Here is a 22,940-nt window from a genome sequence, read left to right as displayed (position 1 = left end):
GATAGATAGATAGATAGATAGATAGATAGATAGATAGATAGATAGATAGACAGATAGATAGATAGATAGATAGATAGATAGATAGATAGATAGATAGATAGATAGATAGATAGACAGATAGATAGATAGATAGACAGATAGACAGGCTTAGCGCAAGGTGTCATGGAATCTTCAAATATTTACATAATCCTTGTGCATATTTCAATGAGGAGGAAGTTATACCGTTAATGGTAAGATTTTTTTACGGCAATTACACTTGTGAAAAGATCCAAGATGACACAATTCATGTACATTCTCTGACTAAATATCTGAAATCATGTGTGGAAGGATCTTAAAGAGCTGAACACACACATCAGAGCTGTGTGTGTGGGAATGATCTGATTTGGTTGACACTGTCTTGGCAATATTAGCAAATAACGCAGCTAAACTCTTGATTGGTGTACGGAAATATGTGTCGTCGACTTCTTTCCACCTGTGCATCACCCACTTCAACAGTGACACAAGCAGACAAAAACACAAATACAAAAATATGTCGCATGAAATGACAATTTTCTCATTTTATCTGTTACCAGAGCATTTAACATCGCCTGGGCCTGAACGTAAAACCTAAAAATGGACCAATTCAAAGCACTTCAGTCTTTCATTTATGCACAAAAAAAAAATATGTGAATCAAGCAAAGCAAAGCTAAACAGATTATTCTGTACATTTGGCCTGGTTTTATTGTGAATACCAATTAATAAGTATGGTTAAAAGAATACATACAAACAGCAGGGTACAAGTTAAGACAGAACCTTTACAATAATGTTTGTTCGAAACTTAAAAACAGGCAGCATCTCAATCCTGTACAAAAAAAAGTTACATCAGGGCTGCAATCCAATGCTGTGGGTGCAACAGGATGTTACATTTAGATATGGTGTGTGACGATAAACTGGCTCCTGGTTCCATGGTCCCAGAATAGCTGCTACTTTGATATTTTCAACCCTCTTTGAACAAACAGATTCATGTTATTTCAATCTTGCTTTTAGTTAAAGGTAGCAAAACATTTATTTATTTATTTATTTTAATTTCTTCATTTTCGAATTAGCTATGTTAATGCTTAATTAAAGTTCTGGAGGATTTAAAGTCACAGGTGCTAGACTTAGGCTGTGGGTAGTTTATCATTTCAGACTGGCACACAGGGGTGGTGAGGAGTAGCACATTTGAAACACAATATCTCGAGAGAAATTTAAATGACACAAATTTGTCAGAATAGCACATCGATTTGCCCTGCAATCAGAAAATCGATTTCAAAACTTCATAATTCCTTCATGTAGCATCATTCATTATTAAATACAACAGATAAATAATTTTCCTGTTTCGTTAGCTTTTTGTAATCCAGTCAGTTTTGTAAACATTAACTCTTTCCCAAAGACTCTGAACATGTAGCAAATTCTGAGAATTAAGAATATGATCAGTATGGTAGAGTATAAGGAGTACCTACCATACTTGAGCTTGAATGCCTCATGTGTCGCTAAGTGATGAGCTTAGGGAGCCTTTGGTAAAGAGCTGCTTACAAATCCTGACTAAAGTTGTCCAGAATACTAAAAACCATACTTCAGCTCCGCTTCAGGTAGAAGTTGTTTTAGTGTTAACACAGCTCTGAAGAAAACAAAACAAAAAAACAAGTTTAAAATGCACAGGGGGTGGTTCAATTAGTTTTCACATTACCATTTGACCCTACAGTACAATAAGCATGTATCAAACACAGAGAAAAATGTCCATGTTCTCAAGTGAGCGATTTAAATATACAACTAAGTTAGGCAGAATATCCACATACTCCGCTCTGTTCTCTGAATACGTACATCCTGCACTGGTTCTCAATTTAAAATATCATAACAATAATCAAAACATAAATTAAAATGCACTACAAAAAACATAGTATTCATTTTTTTCAACACTGACTAAAGAGATGCTTGAAAGACACTGGGGTTCAGAGAGCGTTGTCCCCTTAGTATCCAAGTCTGTGGTAGCAGTACGTTAGCACAGCCCCTGATGGAGACTGAGCCAAGCCGGCATCCAGCAAAAAGGAAGCAAAACTAGCTTGGTTCCAAAAGGAAAACTCTGCAGAATGAAGTCAGGAGTCAATCATATTGAAAACAAAACAAAAAAAAAAACATGTTGTTTTGGGGCATGTGAGCATTTTTACACTTTGTTCTCTTTGGCTTTTACACCTTAAATTCACCTGGAGTAACCTGACTGCAGAGTTCACCTTTAAGGCTGAGAGACTCACCCGGAGCTGTGCTAACATGCAGCCCACCCATGAGGTCATCATCTGGCTTCACAACTAGTTCATTACAGTATTTACAAGAGTCATGTGCATGCTTCAATTCCTCTTGTTTCTTTTCCCTCCATAAAAGAAAGTGGCTTCAGTTTTCAGTACTTCTAAAAGTTGACGACATATACAGAATGGAGTAGTAGCCTAATGGTTTTAGCTCAAAGTCCTTTTTTTAAAAAAAGAAAAAAAAGAAAAAAGAGAGAGAGAGTGATAAATGTAAGTCAACGCCCCTTTTTTGTGACACTATTAGCACTGCAGTTGTTTTAAGTTGTGAGAAGGCTGTGGCATACTGTGGATTTAACTGTTAGTGTCTGAATGTAGGTAAATGATGACGCTCTACTGAGGATGTGTGAACCAAGTAGTGCAGCTGTGTTTGTGAGTGAATCCACCCACCGCTGTACATCTGTCTGTAGTGTGTGCTGTGTGTGTCGCTCCAGTGTGCATACCAAGGGTAGTGTGTGAAGGAATGCCTTTATGTATTTCACACTTGATCAAATAGTAATTGCATATGTATTTTGTGTTTGGGATTAAAGTGCTACAGTTACACTTGTTTACTCAAAGCAATTTGGCAATGCATTGATTTTATTTTTTTGGAAGAGACCTGACATTTGTTAAAAGATTTTTTAGGAAGTTACCAGGTAAGAACTATTGGATTTATGCAAATATGTCTACAAACAAGTATATATTTTAAAATGTGATGAATATAAAATCTAATATTAGATGACCAATGAATATTTACTTTGGTTTAAAGACAACCTTCTTATGCTTATACAAAGTAAAGGCTAACTAACACAATTTTGTTTAGTACCAAATTATGTAGTTCCTTCCTGTAAGTTTCTGATGAACTAAACCTATGGATCCATAAAATAAAGTGTCACCACAGATTTGCAATGGCATTAAATGTTAGGTCTCGTACATAAAAATGGATAATGCATGTATTGCTGTCAGATCTAGACTTGGAAGTGATCAGATCTGAATGTAGGCCGAAACTTGACTAAGTGCAACCAACAGATGTCTTCACATCCCCAGCAGTTAAACACTTAAAGAAAAAGTGAAGATCCAATAACATAGCTAATCAAATACATTCCTAAAATAAAAAAGACACAGTGTCTCTTTTTACACCATGTCTGGCTTAGAGTTAGCTCTTCAATTCAAAGCCTAGTGATCACTTCTAAAGCTGGAGTGACAAGTGTAACTATATATTTACCTGTGTATCTGTCAAATTAAACACAAAGTGTGACACATGTCAGTGTTAGTCAACTTGATCTGCATTTTTTCTTCTCCATCTGGTGTTCCATGATGAAAACAAATGATAAAATATAAAACTATTTGATCAGGTCTGATTCATTTGTGTGCATGTGTGCGTGTACGTGTGAGGATAACAGTGAGCTGTGGGGGGGCCTATAGCAAGGCCTTCTCTGAGTAAGGGGCCTGTGGGACGTCTGAGGAAGGTGCTATGCTCGAGCCGGAAGGGGTGCTGTAGTTTGCCGTCTGCGTCATGCCTGCAGGAGTTGTGCACGGTGCGGCACCAGGGGCGCTGGCTGGGTTCTGGTAGGACTGAACATCTGCTGGGGCCATAGTGCCTGGAGCTGCAGTGTAGACTGGCGGCTGGCCCATGTACATATGAACGTCACTGTGGAAAGAACGAAGAGAAAGCAATTAGTACATTTCAACATGGGGGACTGGTTAATAGTGTAAATTCTCTTGTTTTGATTAAAGATAGATGGTATTCAAATAATGCTAGATTTTCAAATAATAGCCTTGACTTGCATAAACAATTACATTCTACTCTTTAATAAAGCTGCATAAGATGAAGGGGTGGGAATACTGTGGCTACATCTAAACTATTAAGTTTTCATTTTAAAACAGCTATGAAAAATTAATTGTAACAGTTTGTTGCTCAGTTGTGGAGATACTACGGGGGGGGAACAGTAATGCTAGAAAATAGGACCAGAGATTTCCTAAACTGCACAACAGCTGCTTTAGAGACAACAAGGTCAGCCATGCAGGTAGCTCGTTGTCAATACTGAATTAATCTCTGGTAATCTCAGCTGATGTCTTTGGTCTCCTCAGGAAAATGGTCACATGATAGGATTGTGGCCTATCAGGGAACGACAGTTAAATCCCAACCAAGAAACCAATATATGTCTTAGTATCAGACTTAAACACAAACCCAAAGTTTTTAAACAGTTTCAACAGCATTTCAAGAAGTCTCCATTTTAAGGGTCCTAAAACACTAGTAGTGTAGATGCTAGGTGTAATGAAGCAGAGGACATGTGTTTTAAAAAGGAAACATGTTAATGGGGATTCAGTCCTTAATTTCAGCCAATTTTCCACAGCACTTAATTCACACCTAAAAGAACCGAGTAAAGTCACAGTCACCTCCTGCTGCTCTCACTTTCTCTTTTAAACATAAATATTGTTTTCATTCATAGTCTGTAATTGCTACAGTGCTGGTTATGAGCTGTTGAGCTACTGTCAATAAAAGACACCAGTGTTTAACTTTTACAGGTAAAAAGCCAAGCAACAATGGGAGGGGTTGTGTCATTTGAGCTGTTTTAACTGTAAATATCTGAATAAAGTGAAATTAATGGCAACAAAAGGGCACTCAATGTTTGTGAATGAACAAGTCAAAAAGCATTTCTGTTTAATATAGAACTGCAGTGGCGAGTATGACATTATTGTGTTAGAGATGTCCTGATCAAGTTTTTGTTTTGGCAAGCAAAAAGCATTGTGAGGGTTTAGCAAGGGCCACTGTGACAAAGTATTCTGTAATGTTTAATTAAATCCAGCCAGTGCACATAATGTATGTGAAGTCAAGCTGGGATCAAATAGTATCCCAGTGGCATATGTGAGAGCCGTCTCTGTGACCCCTACCATATGTCTGTGACTTAAAGCTGCAATACCTGGTATTGCATTAATGATCCAGTACACTGTAATTGTAAGATTAATTAAATAATTATTGATTGATAGTGCTGCATATTCAGAATATTTATTCAAATTTATGATACCTACATGACAGTAGACACAACAAAGAACAAAGAATGAAGAACTAAGCTTAGGTTCATGCTGATTAGTAAGAAATTGTCTGCGATCAAACAGATTTGTCTGAGGATTGGTCTCGTACCATCCCTAGTTTGTGTAGTGACAAAGTAGTGCATTAATTTCAGATTATACTGAGCACACAAAAAATTTTAGTGGATCAGAAATTACATAATACTGAAACAGAATACACTCATTATACTCTAACAAGTAAAGCAATGCTTCTATATGCAATGAGCAAAATAACAACATAAGGACCCCGTCACTATCAGAGAATTTACAGCACTAACACACTTGTCATGCAAAACTGAAAAAGGTAAATGCACTCCAAATAAGATTAAGATGTACATAAATAAGTGAAAAAAGTTTTTGAAAAATAGTACAAAGAGGAGAATGACAGTGAAAACTGAAACTCCAAAGAGGAGGAAACGATCAGTGATGAAAACGTCAACAACTAGTGACAACCTGTGGATTGTTAGGGCACCAACACACAGGTGTGTGTGAGACTTACCTGGGAGCTGGCTGACCAGGAATGGGGGCTCCAGCTGGAAGCTGCTCCATAGGAACAGTATAACCTTGTACCCCAGTACCGCTCATGGCATATGAACCTGATGCAGGCTGGCCAGGGTAGACCTGTGGTCATACAGATGCACACTTAGCACATACTGGGATTGACTAAGCTGTTAAGTCCTTTGAAAGATTGATAGCAATTTAGTGCAGGAACACAGAAAGGTAATTGTCTGCAATATTTAATTCATGTTAAAGACTCTCACGCACCATACAAGAAACACAAGCAAACCACAGAAAACAGTGATTCAGGCTCTCACACAACACTAAAGGCCTAAATCATGGTGTCTGAATTTGCACAGGCCTCTGTGGATTAGAATTTAAAAAACAAAAACAAGACAGTTTTGATATGATTTCCGAGGTGTACAGAGATACCAGCTGTCCTTAAACTCAGCACAATGGAGAACAATGGCCTCTGGCTGGTAGCATTTATAAAATGGACTCATAAATGAAACTGAAAAACTATCTATCAACATATCAAGCACATATTTGTGTTAAGCTGGTTGTACCTGTTGTGCTGCATTGGCAGGTTGCTGCATGTAGTACTGTTGGCTCTGCAGCTTGGCATACATGGCATAGACTGGATCTTCATTCATCAGCTTGGCATACAAAGACAGAGCTTCCATCACCTTCACGTTCAGCTCTGACAGCTCCGAGTGCTTCCTGATGTTACAAACCACATGATTAAAAAACGTTGGATTGGCTTCAGAAATGTTTATCAAATGCTGGAACTACATATTGTTACACATCTGACCTAAAAATCTGCATCTTTCCTCAGTTCAGAACACTCTGTAGTTTCTATCAGTAAAACATGTCAAACTATCACAATGTACCTGTCTATATCCTCCAACTTCTGGTCAATGAGGGGTCCCATTTGATTGCAGGCACCTGATTTAAAAAGACAAAAAGAAAGATATTGGTTTACAAAAATATTGCAGATTGATTACTATATACTTTTCTTTCACTTTCATTCATGGACTTATTTTAGCTCCATCTTAAATTCAGTTTACCTTCCAGCTGTAGTAACTCAACGCTGTCTGATTGGTTGTCTGTTGGATCCGCACTTTGAATCATCTGCAGTAGCTGATCCATTTTGTCCTGATAGATACGGCAAACGTCAAGTACATGTACACATTTAACTTCACAACATACTCAAGAGAAAGCTGATTCATTCTAAAATAAAAAACCTAGACTATGATCAATAATTTAGATTTTGTGGTCAGATTTTGTGGTTGGTAAGTCATTTTGAAATGTTATACTCGAATGAAACTCTTTATTTATTGATGCAACGGTAATATCCTAATGAGGCTGAATGGGCTTGGTAAGCAAATGCACACAGAAGAGAAATTACCTCATCAATATATACAGGCTCCTGTTCAGGCTCTATAGTCTCCACCTGGATGTCCTCACTGAACTGTACTGTCTTCTTCTCTGTCTTCACTGTGGATGTCCAAGAAACAGCAGATGTGGCAGCAGGAAAACAGAGTACCAGCGATCAGAAACACATGCATAAGAGCTAAACATACACCAACTCAATCATCGTTACACCAACCCAGATATGAGATGAAAATACGTACAACCTGACAAGAAACAGCTACCATGACACAAAAACATGGCGTTGTGTTATCTGAAAATGTTTCACATGAATGGAAGAAAAAAAGAAAAAGGAAAAATAACTGAATTCATGTGTGCAGTGTGGATGTTGTGAAGGAATAAAACAAAAGAATCATCATGCAAAGAGTTTGACAAAGCGTTACAGCCAGCAGGTGAAAAGAAAAGTGTGCTGCAGCAACGAAAATTTGGATGTAATGTAAAAGCTGGGCAAACTCCCACTAGACAGCAATAACGCAAAGCTGATAACTATGGAATCCATTATGCAATAGAACCAATCCCTTTCTGTGGGGCTTTCACAATTTATTGAGCATCTTAAGCTGTAACACACTCTGCAACATTAAACTGCTGATGTACAGTATGTGTGTACAGACGAAGCACATGAACAGAGGTGAGTTTTAAACTGGACCTCAAATGTTCATTGTGCAATATTAAAAATACGAAAAGCAATAACAGTGACGCTGAAGAAAAAAGTTATGCCAGAGACTAAACATTTTTATGGCAACAATGAAAGAGGTGCTTAATTCATGAATGAATTGATTTAGTGAAATAAAAAGAGCATGCGCCAGTTTACAAGACAGTGCCGGGATGTGGATATGAGAGTGGCACTTAAATGGTTTACGGAGGAAACATAATTTTGTAGTATGAAGTTGTCTCTAACAGAAGGAAATAAATCCAAATGCTATCAGACATTTAATGAGTGATTTCCCTGAAGCACAGGCAGTGTTGTTGTTGAATCCATGTAGTAACTTATCTGTCTTTTCCTGGTAATGACACCAATGTCTTGACTGTGTATGTGCACTGTGCTCTATGTATTGCTTCACCAGCAGTGTGTAAGTGATGAAGTATCTCCCACTCCAGGATCTATAAAGCAATACTGCTAATGGACTAAATGGGCTATCAAAGAATTAGCGATGACATAACTGAAGATTGGGTATGTGTATGTGTGTGTGTGTGTGTGTGTGTGTGTGTGTGTGTGTACACTCACTCATCTCAGGCTCTGCAGTGAGGTCAGCAGTGACAAAGTTGGAGGGGAACAACCCCACTCCCTGGTATGTTTCCCCTTTCCACCAGTTGGGGTCACTAAAGAACAAAAAGCACAATCATATTATTAACAGAAACTGAAACAGGAAGAACAATACACCTTTTACCAACTGCTGCAGTGTTCCAAATCACATATTTTTCCATTTTACTTTGCTTACACAGTAAAATTGCCCTTATGAAGTCAGTACTGTTTCATCCAGAATGCATTAGGGATTTGGTATTTTATTACAAGAACGCATCTTAAACTTTGACCGTTGCAGTCTGTTATCTGTGTGTGTGTTCTTAGCAGCTCAAGCTTGTTTATTAACGCAACAGACAGTGTGACATATGTGGCATTACCGTGCAGAGGATTGTGTGTCAGAACAGCCCGAAAAGTAGGCTGGCATGCATACTGTGAACCATTCCAACAGGATGTAGTAGGACAAGCAGGTATTTTATGTTTGAGACACACAAAATTTGTTTCTGGCATTCTATATAGTATGGTATATGTGTAGTGGAATGTGCCCTTGGTTTCACGTGCTTCCCTGTCAGTGCTGAAGACAGACCTCGTAATAAATGTGAAACAGATCAAATGAGCAGATTGTTTCAAAACTTAATTTGCAGAGTTTCAAGCTTCTTTAAAACATCTGGATATTTTAATGAATTCTTGAAATGTTTTTTTTTTTAGAGATCACCAGTCTCCCTTAAAATCCAAAGGCTGAGATGGACCACTGTGACACTTTAAAGGTGCTTTCTGTTGTATGGTATATTTAGCACCTAAAAGGGCATTTCAACCCGGCAGATGCTTCACGAAGAACAGCCACCCAACTCAAAATGCAACATATTTGACAATTCATTGTGTGCCGTTGCACTTGTTTATACTTGTGAATAAGTTCACCTGTCATCCAGGATAGTGATGATTTCTCCTGACTTAAAGGTGAGCTCATTGTCTTCTGCAGCCTCGAAGTCGTAGATGGCACGGACTTTTCTGCCATCAGACTTGTGTGAGGAGAGTAGGGTGGAGGTGTTTGGGTAAAGGCTTGACAAGGAGGTCTGTGGTTGCTGACGTTGCTCCTTCAGCGACAACTCAATAGCTGCACACAACACAGACAAATATGTGTGACTGTGTGTTTGCCCTTGAAAGACCTGGGATGCAAAACCTGCTTTGCACTGAGGCCACTTTAGCAAAATAGCAGGAGGTCATGGGCCAGTTAATGAACGAAACATAATATTCATCAGATAAAATTAATAAACACTAAACCTATTAAAACTAACTCATAACTCAACCTTCATTGAGGTAATTTATTTTCAACTTAGCTGAGGAGCAGCTCAGGGGCATTAATAAGCAACCCCCCAAAAATTTCCAAAGTCAATCCATTTATTTTCATTGTGAATTAGAAAACGGTCAGCAGCCTGCCAGCAGCCTATTAACCTGCAGGCCAAACAAGACTGTAAGCTGAGTATCGCTACCTTACACCTTGCTAAACATCTGCAATTCATTAATCCAGCATAAATGGTGAGTTAAGTGAAGCCAGTAAATAATTATTAAAGGTGCGAGTGTGCATGTTTTAATGGAAATTCCTGTTCAAGATACATCGCTACACCGGAATAATGAAAAACTAACATAAGCTCATTTGCTAAGTTATCATGAGCTAGAAGTATCTTTACCTTTGGCCAAGTCTTCTTCCTCTTTTTTGTTTGTTGAGGTGGAGGGATCCTTTGCCACTAAAGCTGGACTTGCTTTTGCTTGCTCTGCAGCCTAGGAAAAGACGATAATCATATGCTTAGGTTGATGATGACTCAGACTCATGACTTAGAGGAACAAAAGGATGAGTCTCTGTCTCAGTTTAAAAGAAGAGAAAACTCAGTGTCACCAGTTAATCCAGGCATATTTGTTCGATCTTTTCTTTCACATTCTGGCATGAGATCATTATAGGTGCTGGTATTACACATGGAATCAGTCCAAATCAATCTTTGATATAGAATTTTCTAAATCTAAGAAAAACTTCCACTATATTATATATACCTGGGATCCTACAGCTGGGAAAGTGACGCCCTGCTCACGTAGATTCTTGATCATTGCTGAGATCAGACTGAGTTGTGGATCATTGCGGAAGTCCTCTGCCCATTCCACCATCAGGGCCTTCAGCTTCTCACACACTTTGGGGTGGCCCTGGGAAAAAACATTTAAAAAAGCATATAATGAGAAGAAGGATATAGCATGACCTAATCTGGATAACAAACAGAAAGCGAAAATGACCACATACCTTGTTTAAAACATTGCTGACTTCACTGGCAAACTCTCTGGAACACACCTCCAAGTGGAATATTTTTCCACAGTTTGAGACACAAGCACCGAGAAGCTGTGAGGACAAAGGGCACAGCATATACATGTGGCTCATTATTTCACCAAATAGTTGACATACATGTAGCACACATTACGGTTTAACTTATCCACTAACTCTCAGCTCAATGCCTCTCAGTACTGAACATTCACACTTAGACGGCTGTTTGACTACAGTCTACTTACAGTCAGTGCCTGCATGGCTACATGGGGATCCTTGTGGTTCACTCTTCGCATTATGGAGCGGAGGCATTCTTTGGGCCTGCAACACAATAGTGCAACTGAAATGTTTAAGGATATTAACTGAACAGTGACATATTGAAAGGTTTTTTTGGAAAGTGGCTTCTTTTAAGTTTTACTGGAATTAATTACTAACAACAGGATGCATAGCTTAATAAAGGAAAAGCATTTTCAAAATCTCATAAATGTGTTTGTGTAGCTCAGATAGGGTAAGGTTCACTAACCCAGTGCGTGACTGCCCTATCTTATCACATATGTCCAGGATGAGGCCCCAGTCCTCAGCTGTGTTCATCTCACTGGTTGCTTTCTCTGCAGGAAAGAACCACAACAACCAACGTAAGCAGAAATCTTAAGCAATTTCTTTATGACAAGACTTTCAAGACAGAGACAAAGAAGAGGATCTTCCTGAGAAATGATAAACCTTCTTGAAATAAAAATCGTAGTAGCAAGGCGTGTGCAATCATATTTTGATATAGACAAATTCTACTCCATCTAAATGGTCTGTGTCAGGAACTGGTGTATAATTTACTGGAAATAATAGGGCTGAAAATATAACAGAAGCCCCTGTAAATACAACAGCACTCCAGTAAATAGCAATCACACAAAGCTCATAATGGTTGATGTGTGTACCAATTGACCCTGAAGTTTTTCTGAGACAATAGCCTGAAAAATTATATAAATATATATATGTGCATACCCTGATTAGTGTCTTTCATTCAGTGGTGCTGATGGTTCCTCTTTGCTAGTTCAGTTTCCTGTCTTTGGCATAAACCCCCATGATGTTTTTTTAGACTTCTCTCTCAGCTAAATGACACAACTCTCCCGTGTCTGATGGACCCACTGTTCATGCATTCAGTGTTACATCTTGTGTATTTGGTTTTGAATTGTCTTGCCTCATGTTTCCCTAAAAATATATTAAATAAAGTGATGAAAGTAAGACCTCTGTTGTTACTGTGACATATAATAGCCACTGGCACGGGCAAAAGCGTCCAAAAATACTCGTGATGTATTCCATGAGACTGAACATTTATACTGATAAAAGGGACAGCAGAGTAGGTATGAGTGACACGGTAACACACTGTGTGAAGATGTAAATTAGCCATACTGTTGTATCTACAGCTCCGGAAACAGTTATTAGAACACTGTGACTGCAGTTTTCTGTCTTTTCCTTTGTTGTTGTTAGTGTAGCCATGCTGCATTTTCTTAAGGTAGAAAAGCACAGCTGCGTTGCTGATTTTAAGCTGTTTTTGTAACAGCCCCCTCCCTTTATCCCTCTTCGTTAAGCACCTTGATGGCTGTCTTCTTGTCATCTCGCCATTTCCCCTTTTGGACTTTGTTGAGTGACACTTCAGTTTGGATCATCTGCTGACTTTAGAGCTAATGCACAAAATATTACAATTTGAAATGTTTGCAATGTGAATACGTTATATTTATAAGCAAAATGTATTGCATTCATTGAAATATTACTGAACTTTCCTCATGTCTTGTAGACGATGCTGTAATTATTTATAGGGTATGATAAAACCCAAATAAAATTCTTAATGCTAAAGGCCTGTTGTGGTTTGATAATTATGTCTTTAGCGTTATTTGTTCAGTATCTCGTGCTGCATTAGACATTTGTGAACAATGTTGCTTGAATGTTAATGCCATAAAGCAATTTTGGTTTAGCGAAGGGATGTAATTTGTTGATATTGCCAAAAAAAACACACATTTCTTTACTCATTTACAGGTTCTCAATTGTTTTCCCGTATAAACATGTATTGAGAGATTGCCAGTTTAAGTTACACCAAGAGGAGGAGTTTATCCACACAGTAGTAGGGAAGTAGATGGTCACTTCTACTGTTTAATGGACATGTAATGGCATGTTGATTCAGAAACAGAACAATCTGAATGTGATCATTCTAGCTGAGACAACATCTGACAGTCCAGACATACCAACACAAGCTTTACCACATCAGCAGTCAGTGCTAGGTCTGCCTGCTTTGCATGTTACTGTGCAAAGAGGCGTTTGTGTATTTTGTCTACACCTGCACACTGTACATGCCAGTGAAGCGGTTAACCAGTCGATACAGAACAAAGAGAGGAGAGGAAACGATGCGTGAAATAATGGTTTCACACAAAACCGCATCCTGTCTCACTTCCACTAACGGGGAGCTGGCAGGATCATCATATCGGTTAGCCAGCACACGGTGGACTACAGTAAGGCAGCTAATGATGGGGCTGAAGGATGGCTAGCTGCTCCAGTTAGCTGATGACAGCATCTGTGTCCTACGTCTATTGACAGTTAACTTGACACAAAATGAACTATGCACATATTCTGACATGAAAAATACATCAAATACATCAGGGCTAATTTGAACATGCCTCCGGTTCCTGCTTGCGAGCTAGATGTCCATGTTAGACAGGGTTGCAGACTAGCTAACTGTGCTAACTGGCTAAGTGAGCGAATCACACCAAACACAGGCAAAAGATATTTTTCTTACTATTGTTTTTTTTTTTTTTTACATAACATTTACAGCAGTCTGTTAGTTTACACAGCCAGGTACATTAACAACAAGTCCGTATAACACTGACAATATAATTTAGCAGCTAACATAAACACTTACTACAGCTGGACAACACAAACAAAGCTGTCTGCCCACTGCTACTCAGTTAGCCTGCTACAAATAGCCTCCAGTCCTGATTACTCACCAACATCTTGGTCAAATGGGTTGGTCGTGAAGAGAGGCATCGCTGGTATGTCGACAACAACAGACTTGCCCTTCCCCAGATATTTTCTTTCCCTCTTCTTCTTATTTCATACAATAAAAATGCATAGTAACGACAAGTTGATGGATGTCAAATGTAGCAAGCTGGTTCTTTTCTACACAGTCACTCCTTCGCCAGACGGCAACAAGCAGAGCATGCTGGGTAATGGCAGCGCTCAGTCTTGTATGAACACACGGCTGTCAGCTACTCGAAGGTAACCCTCTCTGTCAAACACCTGCTAGTGAGCCTGTCTCTGATCAACTGTGCACTACACAAAATGAATCGGAAGCTACAAATTGCCCTTGCCGTAAAAAAAACAAAAAAAACATGTCATCGTCAGGTGATTATGATCACGTGACTCGTCCCTTCAACACAAAAATAAATAAGACTAGAAGATACTGTTGCAGCTATGATTGGAAACTACAAACACATCTGTGGTTAAATAGTTGCAGAGAATTTCTGTCTCCTGTGGAGAGATGTAATAAAACGTAATGTCCAGAAAGTGTCGTACATTTGCAAAAGTGCTGAACTTGAGTGTAATTTTGAGGTTCAGTCATGTGGGTGTAATAACAACAAAAGCCACATGTAATGTTATGTCAGTGTTAACTGATTGAAAATCTTATCACCTCTCAACAATTGCATGAAGTTTGAATTGAACATTAGGGTACTATCTCTTATTTAGTTCATATGCACTAGTCAGAGCTACAACACATATTGCAAATACAGAAGGAATTTAATGCAACAAAAGTCAAGTCAAGCTACTTAAAACAACAGCTGCCAAGTCAAAGTGGACTTATGGACCCAAATACACAAACACACCTTTATTTATGTATATTTAATTGTGAAACCCTTATTTAGGCAGTAACAATAAATACATATCCGAGTGACTAAAACATCCATCCATCCATTATCTATACACGCTTAATCCTCATTATCCCAGCTGACTTAGGGTGAAGGCAGGGGACACCCTGGACAGGTCGCCAGTCTATCACAGGGCCACACTTAGAGACAGACAACTAAGCACACTCACATTCACTCCTACGGACAATTTAGAATCACCAAATAACCTCAGCATGTTTTTGGACCTTGTGGGAGGAAGCCGGAGAAACTGGAGAGAACCTACGCTGTACGGGGAGAACATGCAAGCTCCACGCCGAAAGATCCTGGGTATCCTCACTGGGACGCGAACCGGCGACCTTCTTGCTGCGAGGCAACGGTGCTAACCACCAGTTCCCTGTGACTAAAACAAGTGTAAATCATAATTTTTTTGTGTTAGGTAATTCCCTTTTGTTCAAACTGTTGTGTAATTAGCATACACTGGTTTTGAAAATAAAGATGTTACAATAAAAATCTTCAAATAAATAAAAAAGTTAGCATATCAATAAGAAGTTCTCGCTCTTTTTAAGTTTCTATAGACAAAAAAAATGGCTTTGCATGCTGCATTTCATTGCATTTGTTGCATATTCATGGGACAAAAAGCACACACACACTTTCTTTCACATTTTATTGTGGTAAGTGTCCTGGCCTGATCCATAGGAACTCAGTGATTTAATGAAGCAAAATGAACCTTAAGACAGATTACAAACTGCTACTCAGTCCTTAAGCGTTACATGAGGTCAATCATACAACTATAACAACTGATTATGCAAATTAACATGTTTCAAATATTGTGTTTGTGAATAAATCATCTTATAATGGATACATTACATTACAAAACATTTACATATTGTTTATGGATACTTAATATAAAACTCATACTGGCAGCCTAAAGTCTAGGTAATACTGTCCTCCATAACAGTAGCACCGCTCACACTGAGCATCTATTCTCAAAAAAATAAAAGAAAAAAACTGACAATGTTGTTTTCATTACAGAAAGGTGAAATTTACACTAGCTTTATTACTATTTGTTATGTGAGGTTGCAGTCATTTGCTGATGGTGAGTGGGTGCTCATCATTTTTGTTGGAGCTTATTTCTAATCACAGTTCTGGATCTGTGATGTATTATTCAGAATACAAAGTAGTTCCACTTTATTAACAACATTATCCTCTGGTATAGATTTTTCTGTAAGTGTAAGAGTATGAAAGCAGTCAAGGAAAGAAATTCAATCCCAACCAAGAATGTGTCCTTTGTAAAATATTATTTACAGATACACATGTACAACAGTGGCTGCACCAAATAATGACTCAGTATAGCCTAAATAAATGACTACAATCCAATTTTTCCCTCAGTACAAATTCTAAATCAATACAATAGTGGGGTGGCTCTGTGCTTGCTCTGTCTTCTGCACCATACTCTGCTGTAAAGTGCCTTTAAAGACAAACATCAGCCCAAGAGTCAGTGACTCTCGACTGGGCTGGCTTTATCAGAGTCCAAAAGTCATCTAGAGCTCCTCCTCATGTCCTTCATCATCATCATCTCCTCTTCAGTCTCAACTTCATCGTCTTCACTTTTGTCCCAGAGATCACTCACGCTGTCTTAGATGGATGCTATAAAACTTGAGAATTCACTGTGAAGAAAACAACAAAACACAACACATAAGATTACTTTTTACACCCTTGAGATGAAGATGATAGGCTCATTTATTCATCTGAATGAGTTTTTTTTTTTTATCTGGAGTATCAGAAACCTTTCTAGGACCCACCCAAGGATTTTTTTGTAGCATACTCTGTCTTCTCTGCTGTCATTGTCCCTTCATTACCTTTGACAAACCAATCACTGCTGCTTCATGTAAAACACATTGCTACCAGTGTGCAACTGCTGAAACGTAGCGACAGAGACCAGATTTGAAACTTAGATTCCAGTATACTTCGAAATACAAAGAGATTTACCTGGCACTGACTAGCTTAATCATCATTGTGTGAACTCACTTTGAATGTAATGCATGTTCATTTATACAAAAAGATACCACACTCCAGCGTTAATTGCAGAAACACACAAATAGGGGGAACACAAAATAAAAAAGGTATGATCTGTAGAAGGTACTGACAGTCAGAGGCACGTTCACAGATGAAACCGATGCGGTCAGTGCAGTAGAAATCATTCCAGAAAGCATTATGGATCAGGCCGGCACAATCTTCACCGTCTTCATGACCATGGGTCCAATTATCAGGCTGTCCAGGCTTCCATTTCCTGAAAACAACCACACGGACAGTAAATTACACTCATGGAAGCTTATTGATTTTAACTTCATATCAAAAAGAGTCAGGTCTTTTACTGCACCACTAAAATACATTAAAAAATTTGTAACTCACTTAAAAACAGGTATGGTTCCATCCACCCACTTCCAAACGTTTTCCTCCTCCCTGTCAGTAAGTCCCAGCCAGAAATAACCTTTTCCTGCGATCGCATTTCTCACAAATAGCTATAAAGGAGCAAGAGCAGGATAATCAAATCACTATTTTATGTGAGTTACATTTTTTTTCTTTCTTCAAAATTGGTGACAAAATTACAAATAATACGTGGGTGTGACTTAACTTACCTGTTCCTCATTGTCATTGATAATGAGCATATGAGATGTTAAATTAGTACAGAACTGGCTGGCCTCATCAAAGTTGAGTCTCTGAGAACCAGAGGAGAAATAATAGCAGCTGTCTCCAGATTTTTTGAACTCAGGTGGACAACCTGGAGGAATTAATGATCAGAATGTCACATGAGACATGCAAAATCATTGGAGATACAGTTTGGTTAGGTAGGTATCAACATTTGTAGAAATGTACATATAATGAGCTACGTATCATTTTTCCTTCTTGATGTCGTTGTCTCACTCACCTGGCTCTGGGGTGGTGGCGACAGGAGGCTGAACCTGCCGAGAGACAGAGCCTTGTGGTTCCTCCACTGGTTTAAGAGGCTGAGGTTTGGGGGTTTCAGGGACCTGAACGGCTGGAGTGGGCAAAGGTGGGATTACAAATACATGAGGTCGTTCTCCCGGTGGTCCTGGTAGCCCTGGAGCACCAGGCGCGCCAATGGGTCCAACAGGGCCACGGGGCCCTTCGAGACCTGCAGGCCCTGCTGGTCCGCTGGGCCCTTGTGGCCCATGTAGCCCTTTTGGCCCCGGCAACCCTGGCTGTCCAACCATGCCGGGAATCCCTGGAGCCCCAGGGTCGCCTTTCTCACCAGGGTTTCCAGGACGACCTCCAGACCCTCTCGATCCTTTAGCTCCGGGAGGACCCCGAGCCCCAACAGGCCCTTTTGGACCTTCCATACCTGGTGGTCCAGTAGCACCTCTTTCTCCTTTGGCTCCTACCAATCCTGGCATCCCTTTGTCTCCTTTATCACCCTTTTGTCCTGGCTGACCCACTTGCCCCTGGGGACCTTTGTCTCCCCTGGAACCTTTTGGACCTGGTGGACCTGAAATGAATAAGAACAGATGAGCGGACTATATGCCACAGAATGTGATGTTACTGGTGAAATCTCAGCGTACTATGCACTGTCACAAGGAGTATTTTCTGTTAATGGGGCGGTTTTTCTTCGTCGTGTTTTGAATTGTTGGATTTGTTGAGTTTCTCTCTATGACATACTATTGTACAGTCTTCATCTTACTATGTGGGGTGGTCTGAGATGTCTTATGCTGTGAATTGGCTCCATATAAATACAACTGAACTGAAAGCATATATCATTTATTTCTTGTGTATTGGGCGTACTAGACACCAACAGTTGTGTAATCCAAGTTACAGTCAACAGACTCTCTAAATTTTTATATATAAAGCTCTTTTTGGACCAAATCTTTTAATTTATGTGGTGTTTAGAAACTGCAAAATAAAAAAAAATTAATCAATTAGAGTCACTCAGAATGTATTAGTTTTTAAAAAAATTGATGACAAAGGCAATGAATGGCGGAGAGATTGGTAAATGTACTTGTTACATAAGTAGAAATGAACTAGCGATACTCAGAGTCATACCTACAATAATTAAAGTTCTGAAACCCAACACCATTTCACTCAGGTGTATTTGAAAGGCTCGGTATTCTTTTAAAACTACAGCATTTATCTAAGCAAGCCCCTACTTACACTACATGCTTCATTTACAAATATATATGATGATGATACACACACACACACACACACAGACACACAGACATATATATATATATATATCAATAAGATAAATAAATAAATAATAAACAAAATGAATAAATAAAAAGTTTTTCACTCCTCAGTACAGCAGAGACCATTAATGACTCAGCTGCTTATGGTTATGCTGCTCTCATTAAAAATGTGCCCAGAGTGAGTAAAACTGTGACAGCAGCAAAAAATGCCCAGAAACTGCTGTGAGTTTAGAAAGGTTAAATCTACACCTTTAAAAAATATTTGGAGAGGTATTTTTATGCATGCAGTTTAAAACAGAATTAAATCAAACCACAATATGACCCTATTATCTGAGTCATTTCCCAGTTGCCCACCAAGTATGTCTTCTGTTCTTACCTTGCAGGATAGTGAAGTTGGTGATGAGCTGTGAGTGCTTGCTGTCCACCAGCTTCATCTCCTCCATCACCATCGACAGGTTGTTGACCTCTTTGTCCAGCCTGGCTGCCAGATCATCCTGCTGGCTGCGCAGCTCTTTGCTGTCGGTCTGGATCTCCGTCACACTACTGTTCAGGCCCAGTAACACGTCTGAATGTTGCATCACTGTCTCAGCACAGGACCTCAGGCCGTTCAGGTCAGAGCTGATGACGCCTAGAATCTGTGCAGCAAAGCTCACATTTCCAGTCACGCGGTCCATGTCATTCTCGTGCCTGTCTAGTCGTGCTTCCACGTCATCAAACTTAGATGAGGTTGCATTATCGTGGTCTCTCTGGTGGTCCATCAGCTCACGCAAGCTCTGGTCATGTCCCTCAGTAAGGGTTGAGGTGTTCTGGATTTGACTGGCCAGAGTGCTGAGCTGAGCTCCCAGGTCATCCAGAGCTTCCCCATTGGATCTGGCCAGGGCTGAGTTGTTGGCTGCCAAAACCTGAAGATTCTGGACCTTTTCTTTTAACCACTCAGTGTCAGCCCGTGTCTGTCTGGCTGTTTGCTGCAAAACCTGATAGTCATTCTTCAGTTTCTGAACAGCCTGGCCTGCGTCTTCAACCGTCTTCTGCAGTGTGCTGAGCAGGTTGCGCTGTTGGGCCTGGGTGATGTTCAGTGCACTGATACTAACCTGGGTCTGGCTCTGCACTTTGACCTGGCCCTGAATCTCGGACTGGAGCCGTGCAGTGTCCGTCTGGAGGTCATCAATCACTCCACTGTAGGAAGCCAAGGTCTGGTTGACTCCACGCAGTGAGGCAGCATTGCCTTCCAGAAAACTCTGCAGGGAGACGTGTCCATTTTGCATGTCATCGCCTGTAATCCGAAGTTCTTCCAGCGTGTCGCTGTTGCTGGTTGCCCTGAGGGCGATGTCGTTTAGCTGGCTCTGCAGGGCTTCCAGATCTGACTTAAAAGTCTTGATTTCACTGGTGGCATTAACTGACTTCACTCCTGCCTGATCATCTAAAAAGGTGACAAGCAAAAATATGTGATATAAATGTCAAGGTAAAAACCACGTCTTTGTACATTATATCATTCACACAAACTTGTTTTAATGACACTCACCCAGTTTCTTTAAGTCTGTTTCCACAGCATTGATCTTGCCTCCATAATTTTGCATGCCCTCTGTGACATTGTCCATTCTCTGGACCACTAAGAAACAGAAAGGAGAGGGTGTAATGTAGATAAAAGGTAGAGTTGCTAGTTTGCTGAACAGAAGTTACACAGTCAAGCTTCTGAACAGCAGAGGGCGCTGCTGTATTCAAATCTCTGCAGTTGATAACTGGAGAGTCAAACTGCAATTCTGAGTACATGATGTTAAACAGAGTGAAGAGTTTCCTAAGATTTTTGTAACCAAGCAACTGCAATTGATACAAATCTCAATTTTCAAAGTACATTCACAAATTCCACTTCATGAGTATAAACAATGTCAAACTCATAATGAACACCACACCAGCACATTCTAACTCTGCTTCTACTTTACTCTCTCCTTACATCTGCAACAAGAGTCCGTCTCCTCTCTTCCACAGTTTGTTTTTCTGTCAGTGTGTGGGCGTCTAAAAACTGAACTGGAAAACATCCTACGCTTTCACTGTTATCATTCCAGGAGTGGCAAAAACACAAAGCAATAACATGAACTTGGGACAAACAAAAACACACAGGCCCAGTTTCAAAGAGCTGTTGGTCAACTGCTGAGAGCTGGATTATGCAGCTTGAATCCATCTTGTTTCCTCTGAAATGCAGATTTCTCTTTCTGTAGGTTGGTCACTGAAACACTTTATATACTCATTTACTTTTGGAAGATTTTGATAACAGTAACCAAAAAGTCCTATAGAACAGAAAGAGCTTAAACAAATCTTCTTATCCCACATTCCTGCATTGGTAAAGCATTATGAGTTATATAAGGTTGCTATTTTCAGTAAGGATTACTGGCTGACTATTCTGACAAGTTGTGAGCAATAGTTAGGTAGTTACCCAACCTGAAGCCCAGCAGGTCAATGCTGCTGAGCGTTTTAGTGACGTAGCAGTTAACACAAGCAACGCTTAAACAGAATGAGTCATCTGAAGGCCAACAGTGTGCACAATAAAGAACAAAGGAGACAAAAACCCCAATGCAGAACCCAGCCTACATTGTTTTCTTGCAAACTTAACCTATTTTGGACACTTTCAGCCATTTGTTAGTCAACCTGTGGTTCATGAGACAACAAATTGCTACCAAGCCATAAAATCTCCTCTGGGTTGTTAAGCCAGGGGATTCGCGGCACGGTCATCTGGTAGACATTAGAGCCAAACCATCAAAATCACATGGGCTAACACGCTAACACAGACCTAAAGCTGGAAACCCCAAACAATCTTGACAGCAAGCAAGGAGCATAATTCTGACTTGGATCTAAAATCGTAGATGTTTGAATAACGTCATTCTCTGTTGGGTCAGTGTGTTTTCTGTGTGTGTTGCCTATCTGTGGAACAGGCAAGACTTAAGCAATATCTTGCTGGGGGATATTTTGACAGGTTTTCTGTGACTGATTTGGGCCACAAATGTGTAAGATTGGACAAAACACAAAGAGCATTCCATATCAATGGCGTCTGAGATAACTGGGATTCCTTTCTGTTTCTATTTAACGTCCCTTCTCTGGTTCAAACAGGGAGAGAAAGTGAAAATGGGCTGCAGGACCATGTTGCACAACATGTTTCCTATCTCAAACTCAGCTAATTCCCTGAAGCCAGTTCGTAAACTGAAACTGAAATCAGTTCAGTGAAGAGTAAACAACAGATTCTGTGTAAGAGTCTCTTGAAGTGATAAATCTTTGGTTGAACTCTGACTGAGAGGTGAAGGAAGTATTCAGGTCCTGTACTTAAGAACAAGTACCAACACAGCAATATAAAAATTCCAGTGTAAATAATTCAACTTTAGTAAAAGTATGTAATTTTCAGCAGCAAAATGTAGTTAAAGTACAACAATAAGTCCTGGTTTGGTCCCTCTGACTGACATATTAATAATACAAGGACAACAAATAAATCTGATGGGTCATCACATGATTGATGAAAGCAGAAGGAAGAAAAACCAAAGTTGTGATCTGCATAATTTTATGAATAAATTCTATCAAACATCAAAGACAAAGACTGAGATAGACTGCCCACGAGGGCCGGGGTACAAGGTAGCAATGGGAAAATCTGATTTAAATAGAGTTTGCATATTTCCATTGTGACATATTTAATTTCTGACAAACATCAATTACATTCTGTGTCTCTTTTCAATGAAAATTAGAACCCTGAAATCTGAAATTCGATCAATTTACTTAGTGAATTGATTTTAAAGTATTTATGCTAAATCAGGCTAATATCAGAAAGCTAAAGATGCTTATGCATACCAGTATTTCCCACTTTCTGCTGCAGGTTTTTGAACTGGGACTAAAGTAGTGGACACAATAAGATTAGGGTGCGACATGAAAGGTCAGGGGCTCACAAGATATCTAACATCTGACCAAAACTTTAACCTGCACCATTTTAGGTTGACAAGAAGGCTCTGGAGAGAGTCAGGAAGTCAG

At 39.5% G+C, this 22,940-nt stretch overlaps 2 protein-coding genes across 2 annotated transcripts in view; both read right to left on the bottom strand.

Annotated features, from left to right (window-relative positions):
- Window positions 1-694: 694 nt before the first annotated feature.
- stam (signal transducing adaptor molecule (SH3 domain and ITAM motif) 1) lies at window positions 695-14,135 on the bottom strand. The gene is made up of 14 exons (XM_008287691.1): window positions 13,834-14,135; window positions 11,367-11,451; window positions 11,089-11,164; window positions 10,826-10,921; window positions 10,585-10,731; window positions 10,227-10,317; window positions 9,457-9,652; window positions 8,524-8,618; window positions 7,276-7,364; window positions 6,935-7,022; window positions 6,758-6,812; window positions 6,434-6,587; window positions 5,869-5,990; window positions 695-3,948 (listed from the first exon to the last, which is right to left on the bottom strand). Exons 1-14 carry the CDS (start codon window positions 13,871-13,873, stop codon window positions 3,717-3,719), a joined length of 1,566 nt encoding a protein of 521 aa, XP_008285913.1. The 5' UTR covers window positions 13,874-14,135; the 3' UTR covers window positions 695-3,716.
- Window positions 14,136-15,377: 1,242 nt separating this feature from the next.
- Window positions 15,378-22,940, bottom strand: part of colec12 (collectin sub-family member 12) — a 39,719-nt gene continuing 32,156 nt past the window's right edge. The window contains exons 4-10 of the mRNA XM_008287689.1: window positions 20,458-20,544; window positions 19,312-20,355; window positions 17,660-18,238; window positions 17,370-17,512; window positions 17,143-17,252; window positions 16,878-17,020; window positions 15,378-16,397 (exon numbers count right to left, since the gene is read on the bottom strand). Coding sequence (XP_008285911.1) covers window positions 16,378-16,397; window positions 16,878-17,020; window positions 17,143-17,252; window positions 17,370-17,512; window positions 17,660-18,238; window positions 19,312-20,355; window positions 20,458-20,544 — 2,126 coding nt within the window. The 3' untranslated portion in view covers window positions 15,378-16,377. The remainder of the gene's footprint in view (window positions 16,398-16,877; window positions 17,021-17,142; window positions 17,253-17,369; window positions 17,513-17,659; window positions 18,239-19,311; window positions 20,356-20,457; window positions 20,545-22,940) is intronic.

This window comes from Stegastes partitus, unplaced genomic scaffold, assembly GCF_000690725.1.
Source record: "Stegastes partitus isolate 25-593 unplaced genomic scaffold, Stegastes_partitus-1.0.2 Scaffold513, whole genome shotgun sequence".
Classification (NCBI taxonomy): Eukaryota; Metazoa; Chordata; class Actinopteri; family Pomacentridae; genus Stegastes; species Stegastes partitus.
Note: the sequence above shows the minus strand (reverse complement) of the source record. Positions and strands in the feature narration are given on the sequence as shown.